We start from the raw sequence: 13,243 nt of genomic DNA, 5'->3' as shown, positions 1-13,243 counted from the left end.
ATATCAATTTGTGTGTGTGTGCTGGGTATTGAACTCAGGGGTGTTTAACCACGGAATCACATATTTTAGCAATGTGAATGCAAATAAGCACCTGTTTCATAGCTAAAAAGAAAATTTTATTTTGAGACAGGGTCTCATTAAGTTACTTAGGCTGGCTTAAAACTTGTGATCCTAATTGGCCACTCAATGACAATATAATATAATAGGCAGAGATGTTCTTAAGTTGATAAAAGTCAACATTTATGGGTTACTTTTTGCCAGGTTCCAAACAAAGAGCATCTCAATCTCCATACTGACCGTAAGAGGTGGCTACTATTACTGTTTTACAAAAGTCACTTTACTAAGTTAAAGTGACTTGCTTACAGGTCTGGCATCAAGATCTGGACAATGCAATTCTAAATCCCCGGTTGTGAAACATTGACTCTCACCTTTGTTACTTGGTGAACTACTCCAGAACCTCAGATCCAGCGGACAATCTACTCTCTAAAAGAAAGTTTCCTTTGAAATTATACCTTAAGACAATAGACTCCTTGATTTCTTAAATCAACACCAAATCAATTTTGAGGAAAAGATTTTTTAAACTTATTTTCTTTGAGATTTACAATTTGGAGAACTAAGCACTATTTTATTTTTAATGAATCCTAGGGCTATTTGATTATTACTAATGAATGGTCTTGTAATGTTGAGTATAACTCAAATGGAGAATAAAAGGTATAGTAGTAGTAATCATAGTAGAAATCCTATCATTTATGCCACATTAAACCTGTTAATATTTATTCAAATGTATGGTAGCCACAAAATAAGAATACTTTGCATTTTTATGTTCTGTTTTGGAATCCTAAACTCCAGGTTAAAACAATAAATGAAGCTAAGTTCTTAGTTTATAAGTGGCAGGTAGCACTTTATAAGCTGAAGTGCTAAAGAGGCAAAATACTTCAAATGTAAGGAGATTTTCTGGAATCTTATAAATTAGTTTTAGTCTCTGACTTTTACTAAAATGATAACCCAAGCTTTCTATTCTGTGAACTTTTGGGAAACTTCAGAAATATCTTTATATATTAAAAAAATCACCAACTACTTTCCTTGCAAGATCAAAGCATTTAAATTATTCTCTATATATTTGTCTATTCATTCTTCCTCTAATAGATAATTATGGAGAGTACTGGTACTGTTCTGGGTACCAGAGGATATAGCTGTAAATAAGACCAAATCCCTGCTCTTACAGTATTTGCATTCTACTTGGTAATATATAAACAAATGTAGCTTAAACAAATTTTTACTATAAGATACATAACCTTTGTGATCTTCAGTAATTGACTTTTGTGTTAAGTAATTTTAGAGATAATGCTTAGTGTCTATCACATAGGAATTAAAAATAGGAAAAAGTTGTTCTGAAGAGTGTTAATGCATATAAAGAACTTAGAAAAGTGTTTGGTACATAGACCAAATATCAGTTATGATTACATATAATTTAATGTAGTGATTAGTGTATTTAAAGGAAAACATTTTCTATATAGATAATCCAATCCAGGAATTTAAAAAGTCAATTTCAGCATTTATTAAATTACACTATAAATATAGGTTTGTACTTATCACACTAACTCCTTAGATCTAATGTACAAAACAGGAAAAATCTAAAATCTTACTTACAGAGTGAATTATACGTATAATCAATTTCCAGGAGGCTTCAAATTTGGGGGAATCTTACTGTTCAACACTGTCTTCAACAGTTTTATCTCTAACAATTATAAGCTTATTCTCAAAACTTGAGAGAAATCTATGTGATTTTATGAGAATTCAAAAGATTAGCCTAGCAATGCATATAAGCACTTGCTTCACAACTAAAAAGAAATTAAGAGTGAAACCTACCTAGTTGTTTTCTTAAAAGAGAGTAAGACACTCTCCTTGGGAATGCCTGCATATCTGTTCTGTTAACTTGGAAGGCTGCGGCAGGAGAATCTCAAGTTGAAGACCAGCTTTGGCAACTTAGTGAGACCCTGTCTCAAAATAGAGTGAAAAGGGCTGGCGATGTACCTCAGTGGTAAAGCACCCTTGGTTTTAATCATAGAACAGAGACAGGAAGAGGGTCTGTGACTGTGACATCTTTGGAGTGAGTTTTAGACAGCAAGCTTGTCCTTGACAAATAGGAGTGGATATGGGCAAATATAGAAATGGTTCATACAGTTTGGTTTCAAATGAAATGTTTGTAGACACAATAATTTAAGGGTAATAATTGCTAGTGTTTTGATTTACAGATTAAAGGAATTGTATAAAAATGTGAAATGAATACATATGCAACAGTGTTTAGGAAGGAAGGACATGGAATTGATCCATTTTAATTCAGTTATAAAGGAAGTATTTACATTTAAAGCATTTCTCAAAAAATAAAATATTACTCTTACATTACTTATATCTCACTCTTATTTCATACAAAGTATATCAGTCTAACATTATCACACAAAAGTCATTTTTTGGCTATTTCCTCCTCTTCTTAAGTTGAAATGCCCTAAAGTTGTATCAATAAGCTTTCTCCGTATTCTGCACAAATGGAGTATGAACACAGCCCTTTAAATATTTCAGAATTGGTAATATTCAAATTCTCTCTAAGTTTATTTTCCTTTTAATTAAATTTTCTTTTGTATTTTAAAACATTTTTATATAGTTTTAATTGGCATGTGCCTATTTCCAGAAATAGAAGTTTTAAATAGCTATTCATGTTATGTTTTTTCCCTTTCCTCCTAAAGTATATTAAAAATAAAATATATATCTGTTAAATGCTTGTCTTATAAATCAATGGTGTTTTCCCCCACATTTTGCTTTAGCAATTATGTGATTTTTAAAATCACGTCTCTTCCCACAGTGCCAAAATAAAGATGTTAGTGTAAAATGCACAGAACACAGACTTACTCCTATTTGTACACCACTAGTACTTGCTAAGGGATTCTAACTATTCAAAAAGCTTATCCATCCCTACTGCTAGTTGGAATTACTTATCTTGACATTTTACAAGACCAGTCCCCCAAAAGAATTCAGTTGTGGCTTAGCAATCTCTTGAAGGTAATATCAAAATAACATCACAATTGTGTGAACGTGATTTAGGGCCTCCTTGAAAACATCTGGGACCCCTGCATTTTTAAGATATGCATGCAGTCAGCTATGATGATCGTGCAAGTCACTTAGTTGCTCTCCTGCCTTCAGCTTCTCCATTTAAAATGGAAAAACAGGAAAACCAACAATGATTACACAACCTAAGAGTTTTGTTTCATTACTTTAAAGCAGAGGTCTCAGTCATAATGAGAGAATTCTATTTGTCTGCAGAACTCTCATAAAGGAATGGGGCAGAAAATGAAACTTTGGACAAGATGATGTGTTTTGAAGTTCTGTTAACACCATTTTCATTCTGAGAACTAGTGAATAAAAGAAATAGAGGGCAGTGGTGCACTCCCATAATCCCAGCAGCTCGGAGGCTGAGACAGGAGGATTGTGAGTTCAAAGCCAGCCTCAGCAAAATTGAGGTGCTAAGCAACTTAGTGAGACCCTGTCTCTAAATAAAATACAAAATAGAGTTGGGGATGTGGCTCAGTGGTTGAGTGCCCCTGAGTTCAAACCCCAGTATCAAAAAAAAAGGAGAGAGAGAGAGCATGTGACAATATCTTAAAAGAAATTTTAAAAGTAAGCAAAACAACACAAAAAACTAATAATCAGTCCAGGAGAAGAATGGCAGTTGTTTTCCCTAATGTGATGATTACTGACTTGTCATCCCTCCTAAGGACCAAAGACTTAAGAATCATTTGTTTTATTAACAGTAGACTTTGCGAATACACTTTTAAGTCTAAAGTGTTAATGTTTGTTTATCGTTATTTCAAAATTACAATTAGGACTAACCTCTTGGATTTCAGTGATGGTTCTATAAGCCATTAGTTTTAATTAGTGGTGATTAAAATCACATTTAAATTTTCTGGAACTCCAAGAAATCAGATTTCTAAGTTTTATGATTTCTGTTAAGCAGACCTACAAAATTTTGCACAGCATAAAATATGTGCCTATTTTCTAGGCATATTCTAAGTACTCATTCAGTTCTTCTTCTTATAGTTATGCATTCTCACCAGGTGCAATAACTGAACTAATACTACTTAATTTTGAAAATGTTGTTTTAGCATGAAGTCAGTATTAATATAGCCTAAAAAAATAAAAAGTCTCTAAAAGTATACCAAAAGAAAACACGAATATGAACAGACACTTCTCAGAAGATGATGTACAATCAATCAACAAATACATGAAAAAATGTTCATCATCACTAGCAATGCAAATCAAAACCACTTTAAGATTTCATCTCACTCCAGTCAGAATGACAACCATTATGAAGACAAACAACAATAAGTGTTGGCGAAGATGTGGGGAAAAAGGTACACTCATACACTGCTGGCAGGACTGCAAATTGGTGCAGCCAATATGGAAAGCAGTATGGAGATTTCTTAGAAAATTGGGAATGGAACCACAATTTGACACAGCTATCCCTATCCTTGGACTATACCCAAAGGACTTAAAAATAGCATACTACAGGGACACAGCCACATCAATGTTTATAGCAGCACAATTCACAATAGCTAAACTATAGAGCCAACCTAGATGCCCTTCACTGGATAAATGGATAAAAAAAATGTGGCATATATACACAATGGAATATTACTCAGCAATAAAAAAGAATAAAATTATGGCATTTGCAGGTAAATGGATAGAGTTAGAGAAGATAATGCTAAGTAAAGTTAACCAATCCCAAAAAACCAAATGCCAAATGTTTTCTCTAATATAAGGAGGTTGATTCATAGTGGGATAGGGAGCAGGAGCATCGGAGGAATAGACAAACTCTAGATAGGGCAGAGGGGTTGGAGGAGAAGGGAGAGGGAATGGGGTAATTAATGATGGTGGAATGTGATGATCATTACTATCCAAAGTACATGTATGAAGACACAAATTGGTGTGAATATACTATTTATACAACCAGAGATATGAAAAATTGTGCTCTATATATACAATAAGAATTGTAACGCATTCTGCTGTCATATAAATTTTAAAATTACATAAAAAATAAAAATAAAACATGATTTAAGATTTTTTTATGAATTTGATCATATTAAAAGCAAAATAATTCCATATGGTAGAACTTTAGAACTTTAATTTAACTTGGCCTGTTAATTCTGTCCTCCAAGATCAACATTATGAGATAGTATTACTAATTTCAGTTGTTTCAAAATACAGCATGCAATGTTAAATAATTCATAAATACAAATAAGTTGTCTTATGAAATTACATGTTGCATCTATGACAGATCTGTAGCTTTTTATTTTGTGAGAAAATATACTGAAGGAAATTCCATTTAGGTCTTAGCTAGTTAACTATTATAATATTTATCTATTATATAGGATTGCCATGATTTTATTTTACATTTGAACATTTAAAAATGTCTTCATTCTATTCTCCAAATAGTGATGAAAGGAAATCTGGGAATTTATTTGTTAATCATCTGTTCTTTTCCATTCATTCTAATGAATACAACTTCTATTTAATAAGTAAAATGAAAAATATCCCATTAACTTGTAATACTGAGTTGTTACTAGGTTCCTTAGGATTATATTCCCAGTTTCACCTTTTAAACTTTCATGGTATTTAAAGCAAATTTTAGTACAGGGACTATATTTTATTCCTTCAACAAAAAATGAAAGTATATATTTGGTTCTAAGCACTTTGCTAGACAACATAAGACTGACATTTTAATGATTTTTACATTGCAAGTTTGGCATAGTTATACACTTTTTAAATTTGTTTTGGGGATGCCTAAAATTATACTCATAGATACCTATTCCCAATCCTGGAGATTATGAACACATGTTTACATAGTCACCCAACCCTTATTTCCACTCTAAGAAAAATGCTACTTCATGGTTTTTCTTGCCTTAATCCAGATTTTCTATTGAGTATCAGTAAATTTCCAATCTACTTTCCACCTGCCTTTAGAAAGAACATGGTCATCTAGGGCTAAAGGCCTGGTAGGGGAAACAAATAATAACTAAAATAATAGCAATGACTAACAAGTATTTTATTTTAACTAAGTACCAGGAACTTTCCCCACCCATGTTCTCAGTTATTCTCTTCAGTCCGTGTTATTCTCACATCATGAGAAAGTCAGGGTCAGAATGATTAAACAACTTGTGTAAATTCATGCAACAGTAAGAGGTAAAACTGGGATTTGAATCTAGGTCAGTGTGACCCCAAGTCTACGCTTAGATTCTATACTTGGTAAACATGAATCATTTTCCTTTTCCATTTGAATTCAATAAAAGTGGTAGAATGAACAAGAAATGGCTGGGAGTGTTCTCCAAATAGGGATGAAAGGAAATCTGGGAATTTATTTGTTAATCATCTTCTCTTTTCCAGATATTTGTATGGTGTTCTCTCCCAGCAACACCCCAATGACTGTGGGTAGAATAATCCCACAGTAATCAGTAGAAGAGCAGGGCATTGTACTCAGGTGTGAATGGCTTCAATCCTCTGACTTTCTGCTGTCTCATACTATCCCAAGTTATGACATGCTGAGGGTGGGAAGTGGCCCTGAAATCTCCCAGGATAGGATCAAGGAAGTACACAGATCAACACGCACCACTGCCTTGAGTGTTTTATATCAGCTGACCTAACTGCAGTTTTAGAATAAGACAATCCTTCTGTGTAATGGATTCTCCCTATCGGTGACTTCAGGGTTGGCTTTTTTTTTGAGTGCCATAAAATGAAAAGTCTGTAAATAGAACAAACTTAAAAATGAAAGATTCTATAATAATGTGACTGAAACCTACCTGCAAAAACCTTGGGAAAAGATGGTTTGATTCAATGCCAACATATATGTGCAGCAACTCCAGGAGAGAAATGGATTGGCAAAGTCGCATGACAAGTCCAATAGCATAAAAAGTGTCAACCATTGAATCTGTCCAGTGGATAAAAAATACAAATAAAGTAAAAAGCAGTTCATGATGCAAATCCATGCAGCTCTTTGAAATCAAGTTGAGATTATTTACCTCTTTTTATCGTACATGTAAAAAAAACTCTGTAAATAGGCTACTACATTAAGTCTGCAATGCAAAGAAAGCACTTTGTATTGTAGTATACTTTGATCCCCTTCCAAAATGAAGTAAAAATGTAAGGCTTCACAGTGAAGGCTGCACTATTTATTCCCCATATATGAGATTATAAAGGAATTCCCACATAAAGGTAATCAGCTGGATTCTAAACCACCTGGAGCATAAATAGGTTGGAGTTGAGCTTCTAATAGCGGTTGTGCTCAGCTTTTCCAAAGACAAGAAAATGACCAAGATGAGGAAAAAGTATTTCAGAGAAGCTTTATGGAAATGGCCTTACTGTTTTTGCTATGATATCAGATACTAAGTGTATCGAGCATGTGGTTCCTATATGTACCTGCCTCGTGTTTTCTGGATTTGTGCTAAACCCTGAACTTGGGTTCTGATCAGGACTTTTGGAGTTTACACTTCAGAGGGCTCAACTGAGGTACTTGCCCTTGGAGGGGAAATGGAAGGGTAATAAATGTCCCTCTAAATAGGATAAATTTGGCTTTAAGTTTTAAAATGAAATCCTGCCATTTTTTAGAAACTTCTAGGTGTGACTGTGCTGACTTTGGTACCTACTGTTCATTCAAATGGTAACTGATCTAGTGCCGAGGGTCTCTAGTTGCTGCAGCAGTTGGACACTGTTAACATCACCCTGATTTCAGATGATTACCGATTCAGACCACCTACCCTCTCCTGCATTGCCTGCACCTCTTGTGACGAAGCTATCAATGACACAGCTCTGTGAAGGAAGAGGGGAGGAGGAATCCCAAGTTCAGGGTTTCAGATTGCTGCTGAGCTATTTAAGTCATACACTGATTCAGGAATTATACGGAACCCCCACTCACATGTTCTCAGTCCCCCTTTCATATAAATCCGTTGTATTTCTTTAATGAGTAGCTACTGTAATTATAATGACATGATAATATTAAGAATAAACACTGCTGACCACAGCAACTTTCCCTCTGGAAACGTGAGACAGCGCTAGAGTTCCTGGGGACATGTATGGTGAATGACCTACAATAATACTCCCACACAGCCTCAACTTTCAAGGCCTAGACTGATGGCTTTTTTTATCATAAACATCAAGGGAGTTTTTCCATCTCCTCCGTTTTCCTCCGCTTGAAAACTCTCAACGCTCATATTTGAAATTCAAGCCTTAGGTTGTATCCTTGACGTTAATTCACAAGGGCGAGAATTCATCTGTAGATTTTTGTAAGAAAAAGCAACATAAAATGGCTTATGGTATCTCAGAAGTAGATTAATTTCCTTATGATACAGAATTGATGAGCACAGCACGGCATGTTTGTTTTTTTAGCTGAAACCAGCAGTTGCTCAAACTGTCAAGTCACTCAACAGTTGTAAACTGAGATGACACTTACTCATGTGGGGATGGGACATGAAGAGAATGTTATTGACAGTCATTTAATGATTCATTCTTTAAAAAAAGAGGAAGAATTGAAATGCTCTTTGCTCTTTTAAAACCGTATCTTTACTTTTTAGGAAAAGCGAGGAAGCTTATGATTTAAGCCATTATTGCCACCTTCCAGGTAGGTGATTAGTCATCTACAAAGCATGTCATTTATACACTACTTAGGAAGGGTATCAAATAGTCCTGGGGAGTATAAAGTTTGTTATTCACTTACTAGTGAATAACAAAGTCTCCAGTTAAACCTAAGGAGTAAAAAACACTGGAAGAATTTGATCAACTCCTGGTTGCTCCACACAAAATGCAATACTGGAATTTATAGATTTCCTCAGTGCACACCAAATTTGTGAGTGTTTGATGCAGAACCAAAAGAAATGGTGAAATGGCATTTCTGCCTAATCAGAGCCAAATCCCTTTCCCTTATCCCATCTTCTCCCTTCTCCAAAAAGTTTGATTTTGTAATAAGCAGGATGTATGATTTCTGAAAAACATGAATTTTAGAGAAGTGGAGGATGGTAGGTGAGCTCCAGAGAAATTTAAAATTAATATAAGCAACTCTAGGCAAAAACAAGGTACAAAAGTTTAAAATAAACTGAGTTTTACCTTTTCCAAATGAAAAGAATCTGACTGTCATATTTGTAAATATCCATGAGTGGCCACAGAACTGGATTAAATAATAGATGAAAAGATAGGCAGTCTTTCTATACCTATAAATACAGGAAAATACCATTAAACACTTGTTCTATTATTAACCTTTACATCATTGTACAGGGGTCCTTTAACATACAGGTGAACCTGACAAGCACAAACAAAACAAAACACAACAACCCCCAAACCTGTTATCAGAGTATTTTCATCAGTGGCCCCACAAAACACATCAGATTTTAAAGGGACCCATATTATATACTATCTGCTAAAGTGAGTATATTGAGTTTGCTTAAAACCAAATACAGATCTTTTTTTGATTTTCATCTTTGATAAAATTCTAACCTTGCGGCTAACCCAGGAGTAAAAGCAACATCTTCAAAGATAGCTTTCGATATTTGGTGTGGTTGTGGGGGAGCTCGTGAGTGCAGAAGGACAGATATGGTCATTGTGTGCTCCAGAAGTTCAGCCTGCTAAGCGCAGAACTGGGTGATACTTGTGAGCAGGGAGTAGTGATGGCCACTGTCTCAAATGGTGGATAATTCAATAATTGGGCACACGGGACCTCTGAATGCATTATGCGATTGGGGTCAGTATCTTGCCACTGCCTTCTATTATATTTTGCAAGGGCAGATCGTTTCCTTCATCAGACACACATAGATGTTTAGTTGCTCATGCCAAAAAAGGGAAGTCAAGCTGGGTTTAAAAATGTGTTGTGGGTTGCTGGGGAGATGACTAAGGGAAGATTGACAGATGCACGATATGAGGGAGTTGGAGAAAGCATTGTTTGAAGTGTTCCCCGGGGGTTTCGAAGGATGGTGGGAGTGGCCTTGCCAGTGCAGACAGGGTTTTCTCCTTGTAGGAGATGGGAAACCTCTGAGAAACAAGGTAAATAAGCTGAGGAGCATGCCAAGTCGCTGGATGATCAACAGATGACGTAACTAAAGGGGCTGAAAAGAGGAAATCCTCCAAGTTGCCTCAGAATCACCTGGCTTATGGGTTAAAAATACACAGGCCTTACCCTTTCCTGTTGCACCGAATTCCCTGGAATCACACGTGTGACAGGTGTTTCAGTAAGATTAAAACTCCCCCTGCAACACTTGCCTACAACAAAGTCAAGGGAAGGGCTCTTGGTGGGGGTAAAGAGGAAGGGCAGAGGGACTGGCAGAAAGAGCCCAAAGGGAAGAGGTGGCCACACAGCCTGTCCTTCCCATTTCCTCGTCTCAAAAATGGGGAAAAGAGAGCCTTCTTCCTAGGACTGTCAAGAGAATTAATTAAGAATAAATACCTGTCTAGAGCTCCAGGGAGTGCGGGCCAGAAGGGGTGGGTGTCGCAGCTGGGCTGGTGGGTGTCCCCCGCTGCTAGATCCCCCGCCTCTACCGGCGGCCCCTCCTCCCGCCCGGCCCCTCCTGTCCCCTCCCACCTCAGTGCACCCTACCTGGGCTGCAGCCAGGCAGGCAGCACCACGGGCCCCATGGGCCTCCACCACCAGGACCTCCAGCGCCGTCCGGGAAGGAGCCTGGGCGGGGAGGCGCGAGGGGGCGGCCGCTGCGGGCGTGGAAGGGCGGGGCCTCTCCACACTCAGCAATTTACAAAAAGAAAAACCAGAGGTCCTGCGATGGGCAACAGATAAAAACTTAAGTTCCTGCAGCGCAGCACTAGGAAGGCCAGAAGTGGAAAGTGTGGGAGACTGCAGCCAGCCAGGCTCAGGAGCAACCTGGGTCAAACACATCTGCATTCCCAGCGGGCTTGCCCGCTCTGGTTACAAGCTCCCAATCTTTGGGTTGAGACCCATTTGCTAACTCCGTGGAGATATACACACCTGGGAGACTCTGGGGCTTTGAAACGTGCTGAAGGCCATCTCAAAGCCTCCGAGGATGCGTGCACCCTGGGTAGGCACCTTAATTACAACCTTCAGAGGCCAGAAAGAAAGATGTGGTCACATCTCCCAACACCTTTTCCAAAAAGGTTCTTGACTTCTCCAAGAATCTGTCTTTGCCCTTGAATATCCCGAGTCCTTCCTAATGCTTACAAGTTTTTATTGATGTTGTATTAATATCCCTCTCCTATGCCCAGCACTTGTAAACCTCCTGAGCTCTCAGTACTAAGGCATTATCATCTCCATATTCAGATGGTCCATCTCATACTTTGCTGATAAGATCTTATCAGAACCATCTTACAGCTACTCTGTCCTGTCAGGGAAACAGGCCAAAACAGAACAACAAAAACAAAGAAACAGACAAGTTAGTACAACAACTAGTTGCAAGTTAGTGCCAGTCACATTCAGTTCCTGTGGGTGGAAGGAGTGCCCCCATTTTATGGGAAGGGAAATTGAGTCTTGAAAATGTTGCCCCCACTGATAAATGGCAGTATTCGTAAAAGGTCAGTTTATTTTATTTTTTAACTGTTAGGACTTAGTTTTCTTCCTCATAGTCCAGTTACTACAGTCACCTCTCACATCTGCAATTCTCTGAACCTTCTCCCAGCCCCTGCCTTCAGCCAGGGGTTAATCTGCCCCCTATATCTACCAGTCCCTTCTTAAACCCTAACAGTTGTTACCTCTGCCACTTGTTTTTTTTTTTTTTTTTTTTAATTTTTTAATTCTCCTCTTTCTATTGGCTTTCATCAGTTTAGGAACATATTCAAATCTTTTACCCTAGAATTAAACATTTATTCTGCTCCTCTCCTAAGGCAACTTTCCCATAACTCCCCGCCTGCTGTCTCTGTGAGACATTCCTTTCACTCCTTACCATCCTCTTATTCCATAACACCTTACAAATTGACTTCCCAACTCTCTTCTGGAACTGCTCTCCAGGGCCCTCAAATCCCCATCCTGTTTCCCTCTGATAAATGACCCCACAGTCCTTGCTTTTGGGGGGCGTTAGATCTAAAGAGCAAACAGATACTCAAGCAAACACTGGTGGATAACCCATTACCAAGGCCATTGGTGCCCAGGTCAAGCAACAAGAGAAAGTCAGTCCCAGATGGCCTGGAGTGTAGAGGGAAGAAGGTAAGTTGCCCAGAAAAAGTGGTCCTTTGCCACCAAACACAGTCCTGGCATCCACATCCTCATCCTCTTCAACAAGTCTGCATTTTACGTTCTTCACCTCCCTTATACCTTAGCAACTCTGAAAGTTCTAGGCTGTTCTTTCTATTCTGTAGGTGGCTCCCTTTCTCCTGCTCTATTTCCTCAGAGATCTACCCTTGGTCAGTCATTCTTTTTTGGTCTGTCACCATGTTATCCTTCAGCACAGACACCCACCACCGTGGTTTTATCACCTCGCAGACAACTTCTGACTGTATTATTGGCATCCTACTTCTTCTCTCAGGAACATCAGCTCTGGCCTTTGAACAACTTCTGGATGCTTCTTCATTTATTCTACTTCCAATTAAACCTATTTAAAATAAGCTTAACCTTTTTCTTCCCAAATCATTGTCTTATTTCCCACAGGGAGACCATGCTTTTCCTAGCTACTTGGGTTTAAAATTTGGAAGGCAACATTGCATCTCCCGATGCAATCAAATTCTATTGATTCTATCCTTTCAAGATCTCCTACCAATCACTAGGGTTCCACCTTCATTCCTTCTTTTTCAGTACCTGGCTGAGGAGCAACTGACCTCCTGAACTCCATTCTCTACATAATACTACATGGACTTCCCTGGAGCATCACTTGGGTTATATCTTACTGTCGCACATAGAAAAAAAAAATCCTTTTTAAGTTGCCAGATGAAAAACAAGCCAATCAATCATTAAACAAAAAATTCTTTCAAGTCAAACAGGGAATTCTAATTTACTTTCCAACAAATAAGTACAAAGAGAGCTTTTGAAAGAACAGTCCGGATGGGAAGTGAAAATCTCCCTCTCTCCTGGCCAGGAGCCAGTGCACATCCCCCCAGGCTCCTCCCAGCATTCTCAGTGGGAGTCTCCTCCAGCTTCCCTGCCCCTAATTTGGACTCCATGTATCTCTAGACTATCATGGGTTAGTTAAGAGCTGCAGGATTTATTACAACAGTTCCGACCCTAATCTTTTCTCCTAGCCAGAATTATTTGCTGGCT

The 13,243-nt window shown here is 37.9% G+C and overlaps 1 protein-coding gene across 2 annotated transcripts in view; it reads right to left on the bottom strand.

Annotated features, from left to right (window-relative positions):
* Positions 1 to 10,698, bottom strand: part of Hacd4 (3-hydroxyacyl-CoA dehydratase 4) — a 30,743-nt gene extending 20,045 nt beyond the window's left edge. The window contains exons 1-3 of one of the 2 annotated variants that reach the window (XM_076843399.2): positions 10,625 to 10,698; positions 9,145 to 9,248; positions 6,849 to 6,976 (exon numbers count right to left, since the gene is read on the bottom strand). In XM_076843399.2, the coding sequence (XP_076699514.1) occupies positions 6,849 to 6,976; positions 9,145 to 9,248; positions 10,625 to 10,662 (270 nt within the window). In that variant the 5' untranslated portion in view covers positions 10,663 to 10,698. Of the gene's footprint in view, positions 1 to 6,848; positions 6,977 to 9,144; positions 9,249 to 10,474; positions 10,555 to 10,624 lie in introns of those variants that run through there. The other variant, XM_076843400.2, reaches the window with a different exon arrangement.
* Positions 10,699 to 13,243: the final 2,545 nt, after the last annotated feature.

The sequence above is a fragment of the Callospermophilus lateralis genome, chromosome 2 (assembly GCF_048772815.1).
Source record: "Callospermophilus lateralis isolate mCalLat2 chromosome 2, mCalLat2.hap1, whole genome shotgun sequence".
Taxonomy (NCBI): domain Eukaryota; kingdom Metazoa; phylum Chordata; class Mammalia; order Rodentia; family Sciuridae; genus Callospermophilus; species Callospermophilus lateralis.
The sequence above is the reverse complement of the archived record's forward strand: the minus strand, read 5'-3'. Positions and strand labels throughout refer to the sequence as shown.